This window comes from Scyliorhinus torazame, chromosome 2, assembly GCF_047496885.1.
Source record: "Scyliorhinus torazame isolate Kashiwa2021f chromosome 2, sScyTor2.1, whole genome shotgun sequence".
NCBI classification, from domain to species: Eukaryota; Metazoa; Chordata; class Chondrichthyes; order Carcharhiniformes; family Scyliorhinidae; genus Scyliorhinus; species Scyliorhinus torazame.
In genome coordinates this window covers 110778895-110804422 of record NC_092708.1, presented here as the reverse complement: position 1 = coordinate 110804422, position 25528 = coordinate 110778895, and the positions used below count along the sequence as shown (strand labels likewise).

The following is a 25528-nucleotide window of genomic DNA, read 5'->3' as shown; positions in this document are numbered from 1 at the left end:
ATAATGTATGTTGTGCATGTGGGAGGTGTTCTAGTTATGTGATGTCATGCTGGAGGTTGGGACGATGGTTCTGGTCTGTTCTCTTGTATGGCATCAGTCATGGAAATTGCATGCCACTGACTTGCATTTCGGACCCAGTCTGCACCACACCTGGAGGACCCTTGCTACACTTTGGGAACCTTTGGATTAGGATATGTTCTATTGACATAATAATATACTAAAATGTTATTTATGTGACTTTGCAACTGGGAGATAATGCTTTGTGATTCTTCCTGGATTATCAAAGAGGAGCTATAGCAGAAGGTAAACATTTCCTGCAAGGAAAAGAATGAAAAATCTACAACTGCTTGACCCTGGAGTTGCATGTTCCTCCAGTGGATCGGAAACAGATTGCCTGCCAGCCACTTGGTCAGGGATTAGGTGTTCCAGGTGTTTTTCATCAGTGGTAGAACATGAAAATGTCAAAACTCTGTAAAAAATAAGGTTTATAGTCCAGTAAAAAAAATCTCAGCATATTATACACTTGTTACAGTGATTTTTTTTAAAAACTCTAAACTTATGACTGATTTCAGCATTTTGTATAGATTTAGTTGGACCACTTCAGGCACAGCTAGGTCTTTCCTCTGCCAATACTTACTAAAAACTGCTGATTATTCTGGGGTTGGCTTGCAAAACAAATCTAAACCTGGCTCCTTTTGTCCACAACCTACCACCTTCCTTTCTTTGCCCCTCACCTTTAACAGCAAGTGTGAGGAGCACACAGTCTTCTTTGTCACAAAAAAAGATTTGCATTTATAGAGCGGGGTCCTGGCAGAGTGGACCCTGGAGCCAGAGAATGAAGACATGTTTAGTGACTCTGTGCCTGTGTAGTTTACCCTTACTTGTTACCAATAAACCCTTGTTCAGTTACACTGGAAGCCTCCCTCGTGTTGCCTCAAGCCACCCCACCTTTGTTTCATTTGTTTCTTCAAAGGCACAATTTTTGCATATCTCTCACAAATCGAACAGACATTTACCATCAACATTCACCTTAGCTAGAACGCCCACATTTTTTCTGCTGCTAGATGGTTGGTTTCCTTTTATGTGCCAGACATGTTTTCCTTTAACAAATATTTACTCGCAATAAGGCCCACATCCATCTCTGACTTGAATACTATTCACTTATCTTAAAAATTCTTTTCAAGCCTCTCATGCAACTGAAAAAGATTGTTATCAGATATATATGCTCTCTCATGTAGCTCCAAACCTCTCTCTCTCTTCGGATCTTTTCTTTGCGTGTCTCACATCTCTCACTTTCTTTACTTTATTAATTCTGTTCCCATTAATATTCGTTCTGATTATTTCATGTTCATTATAAGCTGTAAATAAAAACAGAAGAAAAGCATGCATTGATTTACCACATCCTCGGGATATCCAAAAACACTTTACAATTAATGGGTTAACTTTGGAGGTGCAGTGACTGTTAAATATAGACAAGCAGGAAGCCAACGTGCCTATAGCAATAATCCACAAACAGTAAATAAGTGATTCACCAGTTAGTTAATCTATCACTTTGTTGAGGGACAAGTTGACTTGATGATTGGGATAACTACCTACCTATGTAAGTAACTAACAACCAGCACAATTTATATAAGCTATTTAATGTACAAGAACTCCTAAATGTCCTTCACAGAGGTTTCAGGGAAAAGAAAACGCAGTTGCTGAGCCAAGCAGGGAAATATTGGGAGGTGTGACCAAAGTTTTGTTCAGAGCTGGTGATTTTAACAAGATTTGGCAGAGGAGAGGAAAATGGAGAGAGGGAGTGAACTCTGAAGAGCTGGGACCTGGATGACTGATAGAAGAGCCACTAATTGTTACTGCAACTGTACAAGATGCTGGTGAGACCACATCTGAAGTACTGTGAGCAATTTTGGTCCCCTTATTTAAGGAAAAATATTATTTAATTGGAGGCGGTTCAGAGAAGGTTGACTTGGATGATCCCTGGTGTGGAGGGATTGTCTTATGAGCAAAGGTTAAACAGGTTGGGACTCTACTAATTGAAATTTAGAAGAATGAGAGGCCATCTCATTGAAACTTCTGGATTCTTAAGGGGCTTGACAGGATTCTGAGAGGATGTCCCCCTCATGGGAGAGCCTGGGACCAGGGGGCTTTGTCTCAGAATAAAGTGCTGCCAATTTAAGACTGAGATGAGGAAAAATTTCTCTCAGAGAGCTGTGAGTCTTTGGAACTGTTTGCCACAGAAAGCTGTGGGATCAGAGTCCTTGTATATATTTAACACCGAGACAGATAGATTCTTAATCAATAAGGGAATCAAGGGTTAAGGGAAAGGGCAGGAAAGTGGCCATGAGGAATGTCGTATCAGCCATGATCCTATTGAATGGCGGAGCAGCTTGAGGAATCGAACAGCCCACTCCTGTTCCTATTTCTTATGGTATTGTGGTCTAAATTCAGGGTAGAATATCCATAAGAATTCAGAGCCAAAAGAATCCAAAATTTGAGATTTTTATTTTTTCCATCCATGGCATTCAGGCATTGCTGGCAAAGTCTCTGTTTATTCCTCAGCAATAATTGCTTTTGAGAATATGGCGGTGAAATGCCTTCTTAAATAGGTGCAGTCGTGTGCTGTCGGTACATCCACAATGCTGAAAGGGAGTTCAGGATTGTGACCCAGCGAAGGTGAAGGAAGAACAAAATGTTTCTAAGTCAGGGTGTGACTAATTGCGTAACTTGGAAGGAAAGTTGCAGGTGGTGGTGTTCCCAGGTGCCTTCTCCTGAGTGGTAGAAGACAGGGGTTTCAAAGCTGATGTTGAAGGAGGCTTGGCAAGTTGTTGCAGGATATGGTGTCCTAATCCACATGTCCAGGGTGGTTAAGGATAGAACTGGAGCCTTAACTTTACACATTTATAAGTTTTTATTTACAGGGTATATATTACAAACATCCACCCCGAATCCAACCACACACTGCCAGTATGGGCAGCACCGTGGTTAGTACTGCTGCCTCACAGCGCCAGGGAGCTGGGTTCAATTCCGGACTTGTGTGGAGTTTGTATGTTTGCATTTCTCCTCACAAACCTTATTGAGTTCTTTGAGAAGGTGACTGAACAGGTAGACGAGGGTAGAGCAGTTGATGTGGTGTATATGGATTTCAGCAAAGCGTTTGATAAGATTCCCCACGGTAGGCTATTGCAAAAAATACGGAGGCTGGGGATTGAGGGTGATTTAGAGATGTGGATCAGAAATTGGCTAGCTGAAAGAAGACAGAGGGTGGTGGTTGATGGGATATGTTCAGAATGGAGTACAGTCACAAATGGAGTACCATAAGGATCTGTTCTGGGGCCGTTGCTGTTTGTCATTTTTATCAATGACCTAGAGGAAGGCGCAGAAGGGTGGGTGAGTAAATTTGCAGACGATACTAAAGTCGGTGGTGTTGTCGATAGTGTGGAAGGATGTAGCAGGTTACAGAGGGATACAGATAAGCTGCAGAGCTGGGCTGAGAGGTGGCAAATGGAGTTTAATGTAGAGAAGTGTGAGGTGATTCACTTTGGAAGGAATAACAGGAATGCGGAATATTTGGTTAATGGTAAAGTTCTTGAAAGTGTGGATGAGCAGAGGGATCTAGGTGTCCATGTACATAGATCCCTGAAAGTTGCCACCCAGGTTGATAGGGTTGTGAAGAAGGCCTATGGAGTGTTGGCCTTTATTGGTAGAGGGATTGAGTTCCGGAGTCGGGAGGTCATGTTGCAGCTGTACAGAACTCTGGTACGGCCGCATTTGGAGTATTGCGTACAGTTCTGGTCACCGCATTATAGGAAGGACGTGGAGGCTTTGGAGCGGGTGCAGAGGAGATTTACCAGGATGTTGCCTGGTATGGAGGGAAAATCTTATGAGGAAAGGCTGATGGACTTGAGGTTGTTTTCGTTGGAGAGAAGAAGGTTAAGAGGAGACTTAATAGAGGCATACAAAATGATCAGGGGGTTGGATAGGGTGGACAGTGAGAGCCTTCTCCCGCGGATGGAAATGGCTGGCACGAGGGGACATAACTTTAAACTGAGGGGTAATAGATATAGGACAGAGGTCAGAGGTAGGTTCTTTACGCAAAGAGTAGTGAGGCCGTGGAATGCCCTACCTGCTACAGTAGTGAACTCGCCAACATTGAGAGCATTTAAAAGTTTATTGGATAAACATATGGATGATAATGGCATAGTGTAGGTTAGATGGCTTTTGTTTTGGTGCAACATCGTGGGCCGAAGGGCCTGTACTGCGCTGTATTGTTCTATGTTCTATGTTCTATGTTCTATGTTCGTGTCTGCGTGGGTTTCCCCCGGGTGCTCCAATTTCCTTACATAGTCCAAAGATGTGCAGGTCAGGTGGATTGGCCATGATAAATTGCCCCTTAGAGTTCAGGGATGTGCAGGTAAGGTTCTGGGGATATGGCAGGGTGGCCAGGGTGTGGACATGGATGGAGTGCTCATTCGATGGGCCGAATGGCCTCCTTCCGCACTGTAAATTCTATGATTCTATAATCAGAACACCAGTGAATGTTCAGTTGATGCCCACCAGCTAAATACAATTGAATGCTCAATTACTATTAAGATTAACACAGTGCAGCCATGCTGTACTGATGCTGGAAGGAGAAAATGTTTAAGGCGGTGGATGGAATGTCAATTAAGTGCACTGATTTTGTCCTGGATTGCGTTGGCATTTTTGAGTGTTGTTGGAGCTGTACTGATTCGGGCAAAGGAGAATGTTCTATCACATTTCTGATTTGTCCATTGTAGATTATAGAAAAGCCATGAGGTGAGTCACATGCCACAGAATCCTCAGTCCCTGACCAGCTTTTATAGCTGCATTATTTAAGTGGCTTGTCTGTTAGGTTCCTGGTCAGTGGTGATCTCAGAATGTAGATGTTGGGCCTTTAGCAACGGTAATCCAATTCAAAGTCAAGGAAAGATTCTCTCTTGTTAGAGATAGTCATTATCAGGTATGGGCTGGAGCAGGGGGAAATGTTTAGATACATGCAGGTTCGAGATTTTGCCAGAAAGGAGATACAGAGCTTCCCGATGGAGTCGGCCTCCACATTGCTGGAGGAGGTGCTGACGACAGGGGGACTGGAGAAGGGTGTCGTGTCGGCGGTTTACGGAGCTATTTTGGAAGAGGAGAAGGCACCACTGGAAGGGATCAAAGCAAAGTGGGAGGAAGAGTTGGGAGAGGATTATGGAGGAGGGGTTCTGGTATGAGGGGCTCCGGAGAGTGAATGCCTCCACCTCGTGCGCGAGGTTGGGGCTGGTACAGCTGAAGGTGGTATACAGAGCACACCTCACGAGGGCGAGGATGAGCCGATTCTTTGAAGGAAACGGGTGCGGAGGCATATGTTGTAGCCTTCGCCTCGTTGATCGCCCGAAGGCGGATCCTGATAGGTCGGAGAGCAACCTCTCTACCCTGTGCCCTGGCATGGCTGGGGGACCTGTTGGAGTTCTTGACTCTTAAGAAGGTTAAGTTTGAACTGAGGGGAAGAATGGAGGGGTTCTAAAATTCATGGGCATTACTCATTATGCACTTTGAAGAACTGGATAACATCAAACATTAGTTGGGGCGGGTGGGTGGGAGGGTTGGGGGGAGGGGGCTGTGTGTGTTAATGGTGACTATTTGTGATCCATAATTCCTTTTTGCCATTTGTTTGTGTGAACATGCAGGCTAATGTTTGGGGTTTGGTGGGAGGATGGGATTGTTGTTATTGATATGGGGATTGGCATATTTGTTACTGATTATTGTTTACTGTTGGTGGGTGTATATGTGGGAGAAAATGTGAAAAAGGAGAATAAAAAAAATATTTTAAAAAATAAAAGAGATGGTCATTATCTGGTACTTCTGTGACATAAATACTTGGTATTTGTCAGTCCAAACTTAAATGTTGTCCGGCCTTGCTGAATGCTTACATGAACTGTTTCAGTATCTGAGGAATTGCGAATGGAACTCAAAATCCTTATTTCTGACCTTTTGATGGAGGAAAAATAATTGGGGAGGCAGCTAAAAATGATTGAAGTTAAGGCACTGGAGGAGGTCACAAAGATAAGGAGGGCAAGGCCATAGAAGGATTGTGGTCTGATAATACAATAAAGTATCTGTATTCTTTCTAAAAATGATCTTCAATCTTATTTTTGGCATTACATTTTGTTCCATTGTTACATCAGTTTGGACATACTCCATACCACAATTATCTACCAATCTAACGCTATAAAATACATCAGAACATCCTGTCTTTTTCCATGCACTTTTTGTTTTTTCGTGTAATAGCTAAAGCTACAGTCATATATTTCCTTTTCAGATAACCAGCACAAATCAAGCTGAATATTTTTATCTGAGTGAAAATGCAATCCAGTTTTAAAAGGATGTTGAGTTCCTCCATTCTCAAACATCTGTGATAAGAGCAACAGGGAAACCATCTTCTTGCTTGCACTGATTTTTTCATTAATGAGTGAAAAGAGGAATAGATGTACATATTGATGCATGTATCTCCAAAAGGGGGAATGAGGTCCTAGGTTTCTGGGCCTGGCTTACAGTTATGATTCAGCATCCAAAATTCTTTGAACAGTGCAAATTATTTTTGTTCCTTAAACTGCCATTAACAAACATATTTTCTTGAAATTCTTCCATTTTAATTTGAGCATGCTAAGAAAAGCTTTGCCCTATCATTGTTTCCTTTAAATGTTCATGGTAAAACTATTAGCATAAGTTTCTGACATTCATTTAAATTCACGCTTATTGCTTATAATGATTGTATAAATAATCTTAGTCTCTGTATTTTTGTTGGCCAAATCATGGCTGGAACCATGTACTAACACAAGATTAGTGGCTCTGGGTTTGCTGGTGGTCAAGAAATGTACCTTATTCTCATGGAAGTGCCCTGGACCACTCAACTTCAAGAACATTCTGATTGCTGACTACCTGAATAGTGGATGTACAAATAGTGTTTTATCTTCAAATCAGAAGACCAAACCACTCACAAAAAGATTTTGATGTTGGTCACTCGCTGTGGTGATACACCACTGTACCTCCCTACCATTGTACATAGTATATAATAGTTGTGCGTAACGTGGCCCTGTAATACTGTGTATTGTACTGTAACTCTGCAGAGGTTCGGTCACTGGTAGGTAACCCGACCTGGCCACGGAGAGCTCCGCCTTAGCCACTCCCCCGGGAGTCAGTATAAGAACCTCTTCTGGGACAGCCCCCATTCTTTCTGGGGTCGTCTGTGTCGGGTAAGCCTCCCATGTAGTATATTAAAGCCTGAGTTAAAGTCTCACATGTCTTTGTGGTTCTTGACGCTTAGCGCATCACTCGCCTAAAAGCATCAGTTAAAATATTCAGCTCTTTGGCTTTGTGTTATTTTGGTTTAGTTAGGATCATCTTGCGTGAGAGTCAGGAGCTTCAGATTTAACTTCCTCTGTGGTCTTAAGGTGGAGTGCTACATTGTCAGAGATGCGTTTCCCCCCCCCTCCCCAACATTTAACAGAAGCTAGTTTTCCACCTGTTCAAGTAAACATTAGCTTGGGAAATCCTGAGGATGTGAAGGCGTTATATAGAAACAAGTTGGCCAGAATTCTCTCCCATTGGGCTTCTATATTCCCGCTGGCAGTGTACCCCTGCTCATGAGTTTCCTAGTGGCGTGGGGTGTCTTCAATGTGAAATCCCATTGCCAAGCGGCAAAAACATTCCACCTTATTACAGGTACCACATTACCCCTAATACATACCACCACATAAACTTTTTTAACTGTCTTGTAATCCTGTCTTTTTGCATTTCAAGATTTGGGATGTGGTAAATTATTGTTGTTGGGTAACAATGCAGAAGTATTAATCAGGCTTGAAGTAAGGCAGAGAGATAACATAAATTTTTGTTCAGCGAGTAACTAGCTTAATAAAGAGGGACATCATGGCAGGAACCTCAAACCTGCGCTATGCTCCTTCTACACAATGTGGGAAATGAGGGACACTGGTGACTATGTGTGCAGAAGGTGTGTTCAAATGCAACTTCTAGCTGACCGGATTTCGGAGCTGGAACTGCAGGTGGACTCACTGTGGAGCATCTGCGATGCTGAGGAGGTTGTGGAGGGGTTCAAATTCTTGAGGCACTGGGACCGGTTCTGGGGCAGATGGAACCTGCACATAACGGATGGTTTGCACCAGGGCAGAGCTGGGACTAATGTCCTTGCAGGGGCTTTCGCTAGTTCTGTTGTGGAGTATTTAAACTAATGTGGCAGGGGGATGTGATCCCAGGACTATGATCAGATAGGTCAAAATCAGATCAGGAAAATGGGGGTAGAACATTAGCTAGTGAGGTAGAAGATGTTGTGTTAGATTTGGAATTACAGGAGAAGCAAATTTCCAAAAACTTTCCAGCAAGGGAAAATGATGGGGTTGAAGGGTTTATATTACAAAAAAGGAGATGAGTTAAGAGCACAGGTAGACACATGGCAATATGATGCTATTGCTATAACGGAAACCTGGCTAAGGAGGAGCAAAATTGGCAGCTCAATATCCCTGGATACAGAGTTTTCAGGCAGAATAGAGTGGAAGATAAGAAAGGAGGGAGAGTAGCACTAATGGTTAAAGAATCAATTCTAGTTTTGAGAAGGGATAATATGCTAAACGGGTCAACAAATGAGGCTTTATGGGTTGTACTTAGAAATAGAAAAGGGGTAGCCACACTACTGGGAGCATACCGCAGACCCCCAATGAGTGAAAGGGCGATAGAAGATAAAATCTGTAGGCAAATTTATACCTGTAAGAACAAAAGGGCAATAATAGTAGGAGACTTTAACTATCCCATTATAAACTGAAATTCAGACAATATAAGAGGAACTGAGGGAGAAAAATTAATGTAGTGTGTCCAGGAAAAGTATTTCAACCAATCACTGACAAACCCAATGAGAGGAGATGCAATTCTAGACCTAGTCTTCGGCAATGAAGAAGGGCAAGTGGGTGAAGCGACAGTTGGCGACCATATGTGGTCTCATTGTTTAAAAAGTGTTATGGACCAGGGTTTAGAAAACTCTAAAGTATATCATGGAGTTCACCTGACCCATAACTGTTTATATATTTTGGTTATGAGGAGCACAAGGGCCTACCTTTCAGGTGTTATTCAACAAAGATCTTAAGCACTTTCTATGAGTCTAGAGCAATGGTAGTGAACCCAGCTTTTTGCCCGAACACAATTGCAAGGAACTGTTGTACAATCACTTAAGTGAAGGTGCCTTTTATCACATTATGTGGATCACAGTGAATCAATGAACCAACTACCCATTATCCCCAGTCAGGATGGCACGGCGGCACAGTGGTTAGCACTGCTGCCTCACAGAGCCAGGGACCCAGGTTCAATTCTGGCCTCAGGTGACTATCTGTGTGGAGTTTGCACTTGCTCCCCGTGTCGGCATGGGTTTCCTCCGGGTGCTCTGGTTTCCTCCCACAATCCAAAGATGTGCAGGTTAGGTGGATTGGTTGTGTTAAATTGCCCCTTAGTGTCTAAAAAGTTAGGTGTGGTTACGGGTTAGGGTGGGGGCTTGGGCTGAGGTGGGTTGTTCTTTCCCAGGGTCAGTGCAGACCCAATCGGCCAAATGGCCTGCTACTGCATTGTAGGGATTCTCTGCTACAACTGATTTTGTTTTCCATTTGGAATGTAAGTTTGGAGGGTATTAAAAAAGCTTACACCCACAGCGCTCACTTTGTGCCTTCACTGTAGTTAAACATTTAGCCCCTCTACCTCATCAATCAGCAGGTGGTTGTGCAACTATTTGCTCTGGGTCCTGTTTGAGAGCCTTTTTCTGCCAGTGATAGAGGATTGTTCTCTTCTTCCAAATCCATGGAAATGTGCATTTGCAATGTAAATCTCTTTTCGGCAAAGCAGGTGTTACAACCATGTGCGAAGGGTTAAAAATTACTCCCTTATTCTATCACTCTAGATCTGACCGTAACAGGGTTTATTTTGTGAATTTAGAGAGGTTGGACTTTCCCTACTACAGAAGTCCCACAAAGAATGCTCTCAGTTTATAAAGAATTTGTCAGAAAGGTTTTCTGAGTTTACACAAAGATAAGGTAAGTTTATTGAAACTACTTCCTGAATGTAAAAAAACTAGATAAATTGCAATCACCATTTATATGTCACACACATTCCCTGGGCCCACACACACACTAATATGGATGGTAGAAGAAGAGGATGGGCTTAAATGTTTTTACAGTTCAAAGAAGAAGATGAAACGAAGGCAGATACAATGAACTGTTCTTTGGCTCGTCTCAATGCAGTGACTCCATGTTGCAGCATCGTTGGGTGGAATCGCTTGTTTTCTGCAGAGTGCCGGATTGAAGTAAAGAAATCTGCATGCAGCTCGATGATTGCACAGATGGCATTTTTCCCAGTGCTGTGCAGCAATAATCTGCAGGGGCAGAAAGATATTGCAGTGGTTAGCATTGCAGCCTCACAGCGCCAAAATCCCAGGTTCGTATTCCGGCCCTGGGTCACTGTCCATGTGGAGTTTGCACATTCTCCTCATGTCTGCATGGGTTTCACCCCCACAACCCAAAGATGTGCAGGGGAAGTGGATTGGCCATGCTAAATTGCCCCTTAATTGGAAAAAATGAATTGAGTACTATAAATGTATTTATTTTTAAAAAAATAATCTGCAGAGGTTGCCCGTGCCGTCACGCTGGCAGCCACACCCTTTCAGGATCTGCTCCTTGGCACTGCCTCCTGGTACAGCCAGATTGGCACTGCCAGGGTTCTGGGGTATCCTGGTGCTGCCCGGCCGTGTCCCCAACCACCTGTGGCTAAAATGGCCTCTGAGCCTTCCGGCATAGTCATCCCATGCGGTTCCCGTTTATGGGACCAATAGTGATACCCGCCGGTGCCACATCACGCTGACAGGTGGGAATATAGCACGATCCCGCAAGATTTGGCATCAAGCTGACTTCGCATATCAAAATTTATTTAAATGCATGATAATCAGTGTAGCACCATCGATCACACATGAGGCGAGACGTAAAGAACTTCAATCGAGGCTTTATTGAGCAGACTTGTTCAGACTCGTTCCCCAGCAGCTCAGTCACAGAATGCAGCTGCGGGGATTAAACCCAGGTTCTTATACCCCTCCTATCTGGGTGGAGCCCAGTAGGTGGAGGATCCAATCGGGATCCAGCATCAGTCCTCCAATAGCTGCTCGGCATTTCTGGTGTACCGTATTACCCCTAATACATACCACCACAATCAGGCTTACAACCTCGCTGGGCATGAACATGACAACGTCTGCTGTGAAGACCCGGGAACATCAGAAACTGGCACCCACTGCAAATCCCGTTTCAGGCCGCTCCCAGTATTTTCCTGACACAGCGGGATTTACGTCAGGCGAAAGATGGTTGGGAAATTGGCCACCATTATTTTGTTAAATGGGCACATCCCTCCAACAAAGGCAATAACTATCAGTGATTGCACAAAGCTTTACCTGATATGTTGAGTTTTCAAAAGCCTTGTTTCTGTTTTCTTTTTCCAAGAAGTCCTGTGCAAGTACGAAGATGTGTTTAAAATGAGTTTGGCTGAATACAAGGGGTAAAGGCAACATTTACTAAAACCCTGAATCCACATCAAAATTGTTCAGAGTGAGCCCATCCCGTATGCTCTATACCAAAACGCCGAGGCCAAGTTTACATACTTGGAAGAACTGGGGATCAGAAAACCAATACAATTCTTTGAATGGGCAGTCCTTATCGACCCTGTCTAAAAATCTGACTGCGCTGTCAGAATCTGCAGTGATTAAAAACTCACAATAAATCAAGCGGCCCAACTCGACAATTATCCAATCCCTTGATTAGAAGGCCTCAATGCAAAGTTGGTGGGTAGCCTCATGTGTACAAAGCTTGACTTAAGTCGCGCTTATTTGCAACTTGAAATGAACCAGGTCTCTAGGACATTTGCAACCATCAGTGCACACAAAAGACATTTCCAACACACCAGCATGCCTTTTGGGATATCATCTACTTGTGCAATATTTCAATGGATGATGGAAAACTTATCACAAGGAATCCCAAAAGTTGTGGTGTACTTCAGCAACATCTTAGTGATGGAGGGTTCACATTAAGAGCATCTGGCCAGCTTGGAAGAAGTCCTGAAATGGATCAAAGATGCGAGCATCAGATTAAAAAATAGAAAAGTGCACATTTCAGGCCAGTGAGGTCACGTATTTGGGATTTAAGGTGGACTCAAAAGGTTTTCACCCTTTAGTGGACAAGGTAAAAGCCATCAAAGAAGTCCCTGCGCCAACAAATGTCGCAGAATTGGAGTTGATTCTAGGACTGGTAAATTACTATGGCCAGTTCATCCCTTATTTGGAAACTATGTTAGTGCCACTACACCCCCTTTTAAAGAAGCACTAACACTGGTATTGTAAAGACCCACAAAGCAAGCTTTTTTATCAAGTCAAACAGGCCCTACAGTCATCCAGCTGGTTGATCCATTTGACCTGCGACACTTCGCCTTTTGGTGTTGGTATAAGGGCAGCCCTAACCCACAAGATGAGGATTGCACTGAGTAGCCCATCGCCTGTGCCTGCTGAATACTCACCAACGCAGAATGAAAGTATGTAGAAATTGAAAAAGAGGGCCGAGCAGTAATATATGGCATAAAAAATTCGATCAATATGCGAGCGGCCGCCGGTTCACCAATGTAACTGACCATAAGCCACTGCTAGGGCTTCTGCGTGAAGATATACCAATTCCACTTATTGCTTCAGCCAGGGTATAAAGGTACTGGCAGCTTAAAGCTATGATTTACAACATCGACCAGGAGCACAGATCAGCAATACCAATACCCTGATTCAGCTCCTGCTACCCTAAGTCTGGCACTGCTGCTTGTGCTACAAGAGATTGTCCTAGCGTTAAGTTTTCTGGATACCCTGCCGCTCTCATCGACCCACATCCAGAACTGTACCCTTTATAAGGTCCTTTAGAAGGTTATTTGAATGGTTCTAAGTGGGTAGTACCATGATCAGCTCAGGCCCTACCAACTGAGGAAAGGTGATCTCAGTTGCAAAGACGGAGTATTGCTTTGGGTACCTCGGTGATGGTAACATCTCCAGCAAGAGAGCCACTGCTGCAGGTGCACCCTGGCCAGACTAAGATGAAAATGTTTGCCAGGAGCTATATATGTTGGTTGGGTATTAACAAAGCTATTGAGAACCTGCGGCGGGATTCTCCGATATCAGCGCGATGTCCGCCGACCGGCGCCAAAAACGGCGCGAATCAGTCCGGCATCGTGCCGCCCCAAAGGCGCGGAAGTCTCGCATCTTGAGCGGCCGAGCCCTCACCTTGAGGGGCTAGGCCCGCGCCGGACTGATTTCCACCCCGCCAGCTGGCGGGAAAGGCCTTTGGTGCCCCGCCAGCTGGCGTGAAACTGACTTTGCCGGGCGGCGCATGCACGGGAGCGCCAGCGGCCGCTCACGGCATCCCCGCGCATGCGCAGTGGAGGGGGTCTCTTCCGCCACCGCCATGGTGGAGACCATGGCGAAGGCGGAAGGAAAAGTGTGCCCCCACGGCACAGGCCCGCCCGCGGATCGGTGGGCCCCGATCGCGGGCCAGGCCACCGTGGGGGCACCCCCCGGGGCCAGATCGCCCCGCGCCCCCCCCCTCGAGGACCCCGGAGCCCGCCCGCGCCGCCGTATCCCGCCGTCCCAAAGGCGGTTCAATCCACGCCGGCTGGCGTGGGTTGACAGCGGCGGGACTTCGGCCCATTGCGGGCCGGAGAATCGCCTGGGGGGGGCCCGCCAACTGGCGCGGCGCAATTCCTGCCCCCGCCGAATCGCCGGTGCCGGAGAATTCGGCAACCGGCGGGGGCGGGATTCACGCCAGCCCCCGGTGATTCTCCGACCCGGTGGACGGTCGGAGAATCCCGCCCCTGGTTCATCAGTGTGACTTCTGTCAGTCACAGCAAACCTTGCCGCCTGCGGCTCATCTGCATTTATGGGAGTGGCCTAGTCATCCATGGACAAGGTTACCCATTGATTTTTCTGGCCTTTTCCTGGGGAAAATATTCTTGATGCTTGTGTATGCCCACAAATGGCTGGACATCCAGAAAATTGATTGACAGCCTCCTAATTTCCTCCTCTTGTACAATTCCATTCCTCACGTTATTCCTGGGATTACACTGGCAGAGCTATTAATGAGTCATTGCCTTTGTATCCGGTTAGGCTTGGTGTTCGTCAATTTGGCGAGGAAGGTGGAGGCAAGGTAAGCTGCACAAAAGGAACACCATAAATTTGGAAAAAGATAACAGTTTAAAACTGGTGACCTGGTAGGGCCTGAGCTGATCACGTAAGGAACTTTGCATCCGGTCCTTCATGGATAACTGGGAAAACTGTGGCAAAATCTGGGCTTGTCTCATACCTGGTGGATTTACAAAAGAGCATGTCGATCATAAAAGGAGCCGAGAGACCGCAGCCCCAACGAGCGAACAGGCGGTTCCACTGGGCATTAGCAATGTCCCTTCGGTGTAGCCTGAAGCAAGGGAACCGGAGGGTTTTGAGGAGGCCCCTTGCACTATTCCTGAGGGGACTGGAGAGGAGGGGCAGCACGGCAGCATTGTGGTTAACACAATTGCTTCACAGCTCCAGGGTCCCAGGTTCGATTCCCGGCTTGGGTCACTGTCTGTGCGGAGTCTGCACGTTCTCCCCGTGTGTGCGTGGGTTTCCTCCGGGTGCTCCGGTTTCCTCCCACAGTCCAAAGACGTGCAGGTTAGGTGGATTGGCCAAGCTAAATTGCCCTTAGTGTCCAAAATTGCCCTTAGTGTTGGGTGGGGTTACTGGGTTATGGGGATATGGTGGAAGTGTGGACCTTGGGTAGGGTGCTCTTTCCAAGAGATAAGCATGTAGATCATAAAAGGAGCCGTGAGACTGTGCAGACTCGATGGGCCGAATGGCCTCCTTCTGCACTGTAAATTCTATGATTCTATGAATGCACCCCTACCCACCTGTTGTGGCCTTTAAGCAATCTCCTACTGTTGATGAAGATACTGCCTCACTGGTGAAGGAACTTGTCAGGGAACTGAGGCATTCCACCAACTGTAAGAAGTCCGCCGATGGATTGACTTTGTGAAGGACAGTACCATACTAACCTCCTTGGTGTTTCTGCCCTCATTGCACATAGTTAATTGTAAATGACCTGTGATGTATATATGTGTCGAGGAACTTAAGGAGGGAGGGATATGGTAGCAAGGCCCCTTTCTTCTTTCAAATAAATTTAGAGTACCCAATTTTTTTTTTTCTAATGAAGGGGCAATTTAGTGTAGCCAATCCACCTAACCTGCACATCTTTTTGGGATGTGGGGTGAAACTCACGCAGACATGGGGAGAATGTGTAAACTCCACACGGACAGTGACCCAGGGCCGGGATTCGAACCCGGGTCCTCAGCGCCGCAGTCACAGTGCTAACAACTGCGCCACATGCCGTCTTAGTGTGGCCCCTTCAAGGGGTGATCCTTCATGGGCCACATAACCAGCTCAGATTCCGACTGCATGAAAGTGCACAAACCCCGCTGAAGAGTAGGGGCACGGGGCAGTGTGAACCCCAGACTCAACGAGTAAAGACCTGTATGATATACCTCTGTGTCTGTACATAGTTACACCTCATTGTAAGTTCCAATAAACTTCTTTGTTCTACAAGCAGTCTCCTCAGTGATACCTAGCACTATTACACTAACATTTCACAAGCCACATCACGGGACCCTTATCAGACAAAGATATTGTCATTGTGTTAAAAAAGGTGTTCGGACAGGTGACATGAAGCTTGACCTCAGAGGTAGGCATTAAGGAATGTCTCAGAGGAGAAAAGGCAGACTGAGGAAGGTGAGGGCTTAGGGCCCAGACAGTTGAATGCTTGACTGCCAATGGTGAGATGAAAGAAGTTGAGGATGCACAAGAGGCCTGATTGGAGGAATGCAAAGATATCAAAGGGTAATAATGCTCAAGGAGGTTTAAGAGATAGGGAAGGTCGGCCCTCATGTTTATACATGAAAATTAGACTTTTTAAATGTAGGCTTTCAGATTCAAGAGATGGGATTCTCCCCTGGTCCTGACAATGCCTATGGTGTTTTGTGTGGCTTGCTCGTCCCGCCACCAGGGAACCCGCCGTGGGGTTGCCTTCGGCGGGACCAGAACTTCTCGCCAGCGGGAAGATCATTGCATGACTTGATGAGAGGACATGGCCAGCAGAGTTTTGGAAGAGCTCAAGTGTATGGGGGTGGAAGATGGGAGGCCTGCCAAGAGCACATTTGAATAGTCTGGAGTTAATGCATTAGGATTTCAGCAGATCCGAGGCACTGTCAGAGATGAGTGATATTACGGAGGTGTGAGTAGGTGCTTTTGTTGATTAAAAGGATGCCTTTGGTCAGAAGCTCAGTTCAGGGTTAAATAGACCCACACGAAGTGGTGGAAAAGTGTTATACTAACAAGTGGATACGGGTATGTTAAACTTTGTTATTTAATTTTTTGTGGCACGTTTGAAGTTGCTGTCAGGTTGACTAATAATCTAATTCCTGAATGCTCATCATTTATGGTAGTTTGCCAGTTTGCTGATGTGTATCCTTGCACATTCTTCAGATAGTTTTCATGTTAAATATTAACAAAATGTTTCCTTCACATTATCAGATTGAATAATTAACCATGGGAGATGTTAAGATTGCTCAAACTGCCACTCATATTTCCAAAACAACACTAAATTTGGAAAGACCTCAGGCTGACACTTACCCTCCTGAAGCACCAGCGTTCACACTGCCTCCAAGAAATATTCGGATTCCTGTCGGTGGGACAGCCAGGTTTGATGGAAAGGTAGGTATTTTGCATTAAAATTACTCTGACGTACGATCACCTTGTTACTCATGAATGAATGTGCTAATGAAAACCTTTGAGGTGAATGGACCCTCTTGTATCTAAATAGCACTGTTCATTATGTCTCAAAGCACCTTACAGCCAATGTCAGAAACTTGGCAGCTAAATTGCGCGCAGCAAGCTCCCACAAACAGCAATATGATAGTGACAAGTTAATCTGTTTTAGTGACATTGGCTGAGGGAATAAAATTAGCCAGAACACTGGTAAGAACATATGCTCTTCTTCAAAATAGTGCCAGGGGCTTTTTTACATTCACCAGAGGGCAGATCTCAGTTGAACATCCAAAAGAGAGCACCTGCAACAATGCAACACCTCCTCAGCTCCGCAGTCGAGTGTTAGCCTAGATTTTGTGCTCAAGTCTCTGGGGTGAAACTTGAATCCACAGCCTGCTGACTCAGAGGTGAGAATAGTGCCAACTGAACCACAGCTGACACCATATAAGAAAAAGAGTTCCACTCAAATGTTGCAAACAAATTAAGAGCCACTTCCTTGTCAAAAGTATGCCCTTGTATAGAAGAATTTAAAAATGCATAACTGGCTTGACATCTGGCACGAGGAAGGATTGCTATTGATAAACAAAACAAATTTACTATATTTTTATCTGTTTATATTGATGGCAGCTGTTGCATGGAGAAGATAAAGCAACATTTAAAACATGTAATTAGCAGGCATGTTAATTCTTTCTGATTCCTTATCTCAAACTGTAAGATAGTGAACATAAAGGGGTTAGAAAAGTCTAACTTTTCATAATATTTAGGAAGCTGTATTGTTCTGAACAAAGATAAATAATATGTGCCCCATCCAAAGTCTTTAGACATGCCTCGTGCCGATTGCTTGATGGTTGAGCGTGAGTGCTGTGCTATCAATTAACTAATGAGGAATGTTTCGTAAATGACAAAAGAAAGAGTCAAATGCTTTACAAATGTCATCAGAACCTCAGGCTTGATTTTATCTCACTCTGCCCGGCAGGAATAGGGAGTTGGTAATTTAAAAATAACACTGCTCTGCTCCTTCCCTGTTCCTAAGTCGTTTCTCCATTCTCATCTGGCGTGATTTTGCTCGGAGTCTTCACCAGGGCCCTTGGAGCAGACTGGACTTTCATTAAAGTTTTTAAATTGGGACCAATAGAGCCCCAAGATTCAATATGGAATGTTGAAAAATAGAGATTTGAAAGGCTTTGAAAGGTTAAGTTATGAGATCAGTAGTTATAAAGTACAGCAGCTTGAATGAATACTGGGAAATATAAATATTTATGTGCATCTCATCAGCACTTTCTCCAACTTTACTTCCGCAGGTAGAGTATAATTAAGTCTCCTTAATAGCAAGACATTTCCTTGATTCATATTCCTCAATTATGCAGTTGCATGAGGAATACCTAGCCAAACACACTTCCAGCAGCTCTTTAGTCTTAACAATATTGCTTCAGCAAGAACTGAAGAGTTTGCAGGTAGAGCCAGGATTTATCTGCCTTTCAAGGTGGTGTTGAAACCCCAGATACACTCCAAATTACGGTGGATGACCAGATTACAGCGCTGACCAGGACAACCCAGGGGAAATTCCTAGAGTTTGTGTACTGATAATTGTAGTTCCTGGCTTATTTGAAGGTATCATTGCTGTTAAACGATGGTCTCTCTAAGAGGGGGCATATAGGCACATGGCTCAAGAAATTATATCATACACTTATAGGGATTAATAATGAGAACTATACATTAACAGGCATGACCTTCTAGTTCGTCTCTGGCGTGCAGTATATCTGATTACATCTTATATGTTTAATCTGGAAAATTCAATGTGATTTCAGAGAAAACTGCAGATAATTGTTTTGTCGGGTGCACAGTTGGACAATAAGTGATTTCCATCAAATAGAGGTTATAGCCAATGCATCTCTGGAATAATCAGTTCTAGATTAAACAAAACAATTGCAAAGAAATCCAAGCATAGTGGCATGCTTCACATTATATGGAATACAGAATTTAACTATATACTGCTATTTAAGTAAATTTGGCTGGGATGTGCTGCTGTAAAGTGGATAATTAAGCAGGATTTACTAGCAGGAAATTCTGTGTGATGACGCTAATTCTAGTTTCCAAATTTCACACTTGATTTTTTCAAAATTCGGTAAGGCTATAAGGAAAGTTTTGTTCGTGCTAATAGTATTGCACGAAGAGCTTTCTGAGAGCAATGGCACAACTTTCTTTGATTCACTGAGAATGTTAGTATTTTTTAAAAGAATATTGTAACCATAAAATAAAATAATGCATTGTTGGCAAGTTTACTCGTCTCACTTTTTTGTTAGTGGGCAGAAAAATCATGTACTGTCTGACATGGCAGACTAAAACATGAATTAACCACAAGTACTGGAACCCTATCGTCTTGGCAAAAAGCAAGTGCTCAACCCGGCCGGCAGTCGGAATGTCTCGGCAGTTTTACCACAGGCAACCTCCTAATTGACGGCATGATGGGTGGGTCAGCAGGTCAATCAGACAACTAGCAGCTCTGAAGTCTCAGCAGTGTTGGAGTACTGGATTATAGGATGTAGCGCACAAAGACTCCGTGAGACGAATAGAGTGAAGTCGATGAGGCTTTATTAAGCGTGTCTGTTCCCCAGCAGCCCGATAGTAAACTGGCCTGCGGGGGAAGACACCGGCTTCTTATACTTCGCCTTCAGGGCGGAGCTTGAGGTCAACGGCCAACCAGGACCCGGGATCTGTCAGCCAATGACATTAGGGCTTCCAGTCCCACATGACCCCCAATACATACTACCACATTCACCCCTTGTCAAAAATGAACCCGGCGGGGTGATGCTTCGTATGGTGGTAAGGGTTTACAGGGCTGGTCCTGGGAGGATAGAACATTTACATGGTAGTACAGTATTGGACAGTTTCGTCCTGTTACAACTATTTACAGCGGGTATAGGAAAAAACAAAATGTTCTTTGAACAGTCCATCTTTGTTTTACATCGACGCCACGAGTCGGTCGGGCGGTCTGGTCGTCCGTGTCGATCGCCTCGGCCCCGGCGGTGGTGGTGGTGCTTGTACCAGTGTTGTGCCTCCAGGAGCCGTACGGTTTCAGCTGTCGGTGCAAAGGGGAGGGCGACTGATCCTCCTGGGAAGGGGGCGGTCGCGGTGGCAGGAAGGGGGGCGGTTGGGTTGATGGTGTCGGGGGGGGGTGTGCGTGGTGTCGGCGGGCGCCAGATCCCGCAGGGAGACCGTGTCCTGTCGGCCGTCGGGGTACTCCACGTAGGCGTACTGGGGGTTCGCGTGGAGGAGGTGAACCCTTTCGACCAACGGGTCCGCCTCATGTGCCCGCACGTGCTTTCGGAGCAGGATGGGTCCTGGGGCCGCCAGCCAGGTCGGCAGCGACGTTCCAGAGGAGGACCTCCTAGGGAAGACAAGGAGACGCTCGTGAGGCGTTTGATTAGTGCTTGTAAATAATAATGACCGGATGGAATGGAGAGCGTCCGGGAGGACCTCCTGCCACCGTGAAACTGGGAGGTCCCTGGACCGTAGGGCCAGTAGGATGGCCTTCCAGACCGTGCCGTTCTCCCTTTCTACTTGCCCGTTCCCCCGGGGGTTGTAGCTGGTCGTCCTGCTTGAGGCTATGCCCTTGCTGAGCAGGAACTGGCGCAGCTCGTCACTCATGAAAGAGGACCCCCTGTCGCTGTGGACGTATGCGGGGTAACCGAACAGTGTGAAGATGCTGTTCAGGGCTTTAATGACTGTGGCCGCGGTCATGTCGGAGCAGGGAATGGCGAAAGGGAAGCGGGAGTATTCGTCCGCTACATTAAGGAAATATGTGTTGCGGTCGGTGGAGGGGAGGGGCCCTTTGAAATCGAGACTGAGGCGTTCAAAGGGGCGGGAAGCCTTAATCAGGTGCGCTCCATCTGGCCTGAAAAAATGCGGCTTGCATTCCGCGCAGATGTTGCAGTCCCTTGTGACTGTACGGACCTCTTCTAAAGAGTATGGGAGATTGCGGGACTTGATGAAGTGGTAAAACCGAGTGACCCCCGGGTGGCCGAGGTCCTCGTGGAGGGTTTGGAGGCGGTCAATTTGTGCGTTGGCACATGTGCCGCGGGATAGGGCATCGGACGGCTCGTTCAGCTTTCCGGGCCGGTACAAGATCTCATAGTTGAAGGTGGAGAGCTCGATCCTCCACCTTAAGATCTTGTCATTTTTAATTTTGCCCCGCTGTGCATTATCGAACATGAGGGCTACCGACCGTTGGTCAGTGAGGAGAGTGAATCTCCTGCCGGCCAGGTAATGCCTCCAATGTCGCACAGCTTCCACTATGGCTTGGGCTTCCTTTTCCACTGAGGAGTGGCGGATTTCTGAGGCGTGGAGGGTTCGGGAGAAGAAGGCCACGCGTCTGCCCGCTTGGTTAAGGGTGGCCGCTAGAGCTACGTCGGAGGCGTCGCTCTCGACCTGGAAGGGGAGGGACTCGTCGATGGCGCGCATCGTGGCCTTTGCGATGTCCGCTTTGATGCGGCTGAAGGCCTGGCAAGCCTCTGTCGACAGAGGGAAGGTCGTGGTCTGTATTAGGAGGCGGGCCTTGTCTGCGTACTGGGGGACCCACTGGGCGTAGTACGAAAAGAACCCCAGGCAGCGTTTCAGGGCTTTTGGGCAGTGCGGGAGGGGAAATTCCATGAGTGCGCGCATACGTTCGGGGTCGGGGCCTATTATCCCATTGCGCACTATGTAGCCCAGAATGGCTAGCCGATCGGTGCTAAAAACGCACTTGTCCTCGTTGTACGTGAGGTTCAAGGCTTTGGCGGTCTGGAGGAATTTTTGGAGGTTGGCGTCGTGGTCCTGCTGATCGTGGCTGCAGATGGTTACATTGTCGAGGTACGGGACCGTGGCCCGTAACTCATGTTGATCAACCATCCGGTCCATCTCCCGTTGGAAGACCGAGACCCCGTTTGTGACGCCAAAAGGGACCCGTAGGAAATGGTATAATCGCCCATCTGCCTCGAAGGCTGTGTACTTGCGGTCACTTGGGCGGATGGGGAGCTGATGGTAGGCGGACTTGAGGTCCACGGTGGAGAAGACTTTATACTGGGCAATCCGATTGACCATGTCGGATATGCGGGGGAGAGGGTACGCGTCTAGTTGTGTGTACCTGTTGATGGTCTGGCTATAGTCAATGACCATGCTTTGTTTCTCCCCTGTCTTCACTACTACCACCTGCGCTCTCCAGGGACTATTGCTGGCCTGGATTATGCCCTCCTTTAGTAGCCGCTGGACTTCGGACCGAATGAAGGTCCGGTCCTGGGCGCTGTACCGTCTGCTCCTAGTGGCGACGGGTTTGCAATCCGGGGTGAGGTTCGCAAACAAGGACGGGGGTTGCACTTTGAGGGTTGCGAGGCCGCAGATAGTGAGTGGGGGTATGGGGCCGCCGAATTTGAATGTAAGGCTCTGTAGATTACATTGGAAATCTAATCCCAGCAAGGTGGGGGCACAGAGTTGGGGAAGGACGTTAAGTTTGTAGTTTTTGAACTCCCTCCCCTGCACCGTAAGGGTAACTATGCAGAATCCCTGGATCTGTACGGAGTGGGATCCTGCAGCTAGGCAAATCTTTTGTGCGCTGGGATAGGCGGTTAAGGAACAGCGTCTTACCGTGTCGGGGTGTATAAAGCTTTCCGTGCTCCCGGAGTCGACTAGGCATGGCGTCTCGTGGCCGTTTATTAGGACCGTTGTCGTCGTCGTCTGGAGTGTCCGGGGCCGAGCTTGATCGAGCGTAATCGAAGCGAGCCGTGGTTGTAGTAGTGGAGTGGGGTCCGTTGTTGCCGTCCAAGATGGCGTCGGGGATGGACAAAATGGCCGCCCCCATACATCGCACGTGGCTGGGGGGTCACAAGATGGCGGCGGGGGTGGACAAAATGGCCGGCCCCATGCGTCGTACAGGTCGGGGGCGGTCCAAGATGGCGGCGCCCCTCCTCCCCTCGTGGTGGTCGGGACCCAAAATGGCGGCGTCTGCGGGTTGCACAACGGCGCCCCTCCTCCCCTCGTGGTGGTCGGGACCCAAAATGGCGGCGGCTGCGGGTCGCACATGGTGTGCTGGGGGGTCTGGGGAGCGCTAGGACCGCGCGGAGCTCCCTCACCGCGAGCGCCAGGGTCGCGAGCGCTAGGACCACGCGGAGCTCCCTTGCCGGGGACAGCGGTGGTCGGGGCCCAAGTCGGCGGTGCCGGCGGGTCAGGCGTGGGGCCGCGAGCGCAAGGAGCGCGAGGAGCTCCCTCACCGGGGACAGCGGTGGTCGGGGTCCAAGTAGGTGGCGCCGGCGGGTCAGGCGTGGGGCGCGGGACGGGGGTGAGGGTGGCATTCGGGACGCGAAAAACCCCTTCCTCTCCGTGGAGAGTGTTGGCCGGGACCCAAAGCGGGAGCGCCGGCGGCGGGTCGTACATGGGCTGCGGGGAGGGGGGTTGGGGAGCGTAGGCGGCGTGCAGGGCTCCCAGTTCTCCCGGGACCGCGGTGGTCGGGACCCAGAGCGGCTGCGCCTGCGGGTCGTACAAGGCGTGCTGGGGGGGTTGGGAGGCATAGACTGCTTGTAGGGCTCCCTGTGGCCCCGGGACGGCGGCGGCCTCGCGGGATCGGCACACAACCGCATAATGGCCGTTTTTCCCGCAGCTTTTGCAGATGGCTGCGCGGGCCGGACAGCGTTGTCGGGGGTGCTTCGCCTGGCCGCAGAAATAACAGCGGGCGCCCCCGGTGCGACTCGGCGTTTGGACTGCGCAAGCCTGTGGGGTGTCCGGGGGGGGTAGGGGGTTTGCCGCGACGGGTACGTACGGGGCCCAATGGCCTGCCGCGCGGTCGGGGCCGTAGGCGCGGGTATTACGCGCGGCCACGTCTAGGGAGGCTGCTAGGGCCCGTGCCTCTGAGAGTCCTAGCGACTCTTTTTCTAGAAGTCTTTGGCGGATTTGGGAGGATTGCATACCTGCCACAAAAGCGTCGCGCATTAACATGTCCGTGTGTTCGTTTGCATTCACCGACGGGCAGCTGCAGGCTCGTCCCAAAATCAGCACGCGGCGTCGAATTCGTCCATCGATTCTCCGGGAGCTTGCCGTCTTGTCGCGAGCTGGTAGCGAGCATAGATTTGGTTAACTGGGTGAACGTAGAGACTTCTCAGTGCTGTGAACGCCGTCTGGAAATCGTCGGTGTCTTCAATGAGGGTGAAAATCTCCGTGCTCACCCTCGAGTGCAGGACCTGCAGTTTTTGTTCGTCTGAGACTCGGCCTGTGGTCGATCTGATGTAGGCCTCAAAACAAGTCTGCCAGTGTTTGAAGGCTGCTGCCGCATTCATTGCGTGGGGGCTGATCCTCAGGCATTCTAGAATGATCCTGAGCTCCATAGTCCTTTTTAGGCACGCTTAATAAATTGTAGCGCACAAAGACTCCGTGAGACGAATAGAGTGAAGTCGATGAGGCTTTATTAAGCGTGTCTGTTCCCCAGCAGCCCGATAGTAAACTGGCCTGCGGGGAAAGACACCGGCTTCTTATACTTCGCCTTCAGGGCGGAGCTTGAGGTCAACGGCCAACCAGGACCCGGGATCTGTCAGCCAATGACATTAGGGCTTCCAGTCCCACATGACCCCCAATACATACTACCACATAGGGGCTAGAATTTGGGAATTGTCCAGGCCTCTTTCTCCCTTTAGCTCACTTTCCATTATCCCTTTGCACCCTTCTTTCCTCACTACCTGGCATACCTGTGTTTGCTGTCATACTGCTTTTCACATGTTGACATGTTGCGGTCTTTGCTTTTTCCACCTTTCTGGAGTGTAAGTTAAATAACTTACTTCACCAATCCTCTTTATTACACTGTATAGACCACAGAATTAGGCTTTCAGCATTTCACCCTGTATTTGGGGTGAGCAGTTCAGAAGGAATTCAGAAATCACTCTTCAAATGTACTTTAAATGTTCATATAATTTATTTTTTATATTGAAAACTAATTTTGAGAAAGGTAAGCAAACCAAACAAACAATTTATTTTTTGGTTGATTTACTCTAATTTGCTACCATTAATCAGACTCTGACATTGAATGATTAAAGGTCAAAATTTAACTTGTTAGCAGCTATAATTTGAGGGATTTGGGTATTGATGTGGACCAAAATGGCAGCTGATGCATACGTACACATGTCTACTGTAAATTGTGTTGGACACCATCTTGGTAAAGTGCAAACAGGAAGTATCCTTTACCCACATCTAAAGCAGGTATTACTTTGTTTGCCTACACAACTTTGGTTTGTTTTGAAGACAGGTTCCACATTCGTTGACTTGTCGAAGAAACAGCATTAAACAACACCCTAGTAAAGGAAGCTAAGTACTTACCTTAATCATTGTTGTATCGATCCTAAGATCTCTGGCCTCACACCTGACTCTGACGTCCAAGTGCTCCCAACCTAGCTTTGGCCTGGTTTCAACTGCCTAGCCCCCACGGTAGCACAATGGTTAGCATTGTTGCTTCACAGCGCTAGGGTCCCAGGTTTGATTCCTGCTTGGGTCACTGTCTGTGCGGAGTCTGCACATTCTCCCCATGTCTGCGTGGGTTTCCTCCGGGTGCTCTGGTTTCCTCCCACAAGTCCCGAAAGACATGCTGTTAGGTGAATTGGA

General features: G+C 47.4%; 1 protein-coding gene and 1 long non-coding RNA gene across 7 annotated transcripts in view; one reads left to right on the top strand and one right to left on the bottom strand.

Annotated features, from left to right (window-relative positions):
* The window catches only part of LOC140390388 (myosin light chain kinase, smooth muscle-like), a 612875-nt gene that overhangs the window by 158691 nt on the left and 428656 nt on the right, over positions 1-25528 (top strand). For 5 of the 6 annotated variants that reach the window (XM_072475553.1, XM_072475527.1, XM_072475536.1 and 2 more), the window contains one exon: positions 16682-16861. In XM_072475553.1, coding sequence (XP_072331654.1) covers positions 16697-16861 — 165 coding nt within the window. In that variant the 5' untranslated portion in view covers positions 16682-16696. Of the gene's footprint in view, positions 1-16357; positions 16496-16681; positions 16862-25528 lie in introns of those variants that run through there. The other variant, XM_072475545.1, reaches the window with a different exon arrangement.
* LOC140390421 (uncharacterized) lies at positions 10092-17307 on the bottom strand. The gene is made up of 3 exons (XR_011934635.1): positions 16781-17307; positions 11492-11545; positions 10092-10429 (listed from the first exon to the last, which is right to left on the bottom strand). It is a non-coding gene; the product is annotated as an uncharacterized lncRNA (long non-coding RNA).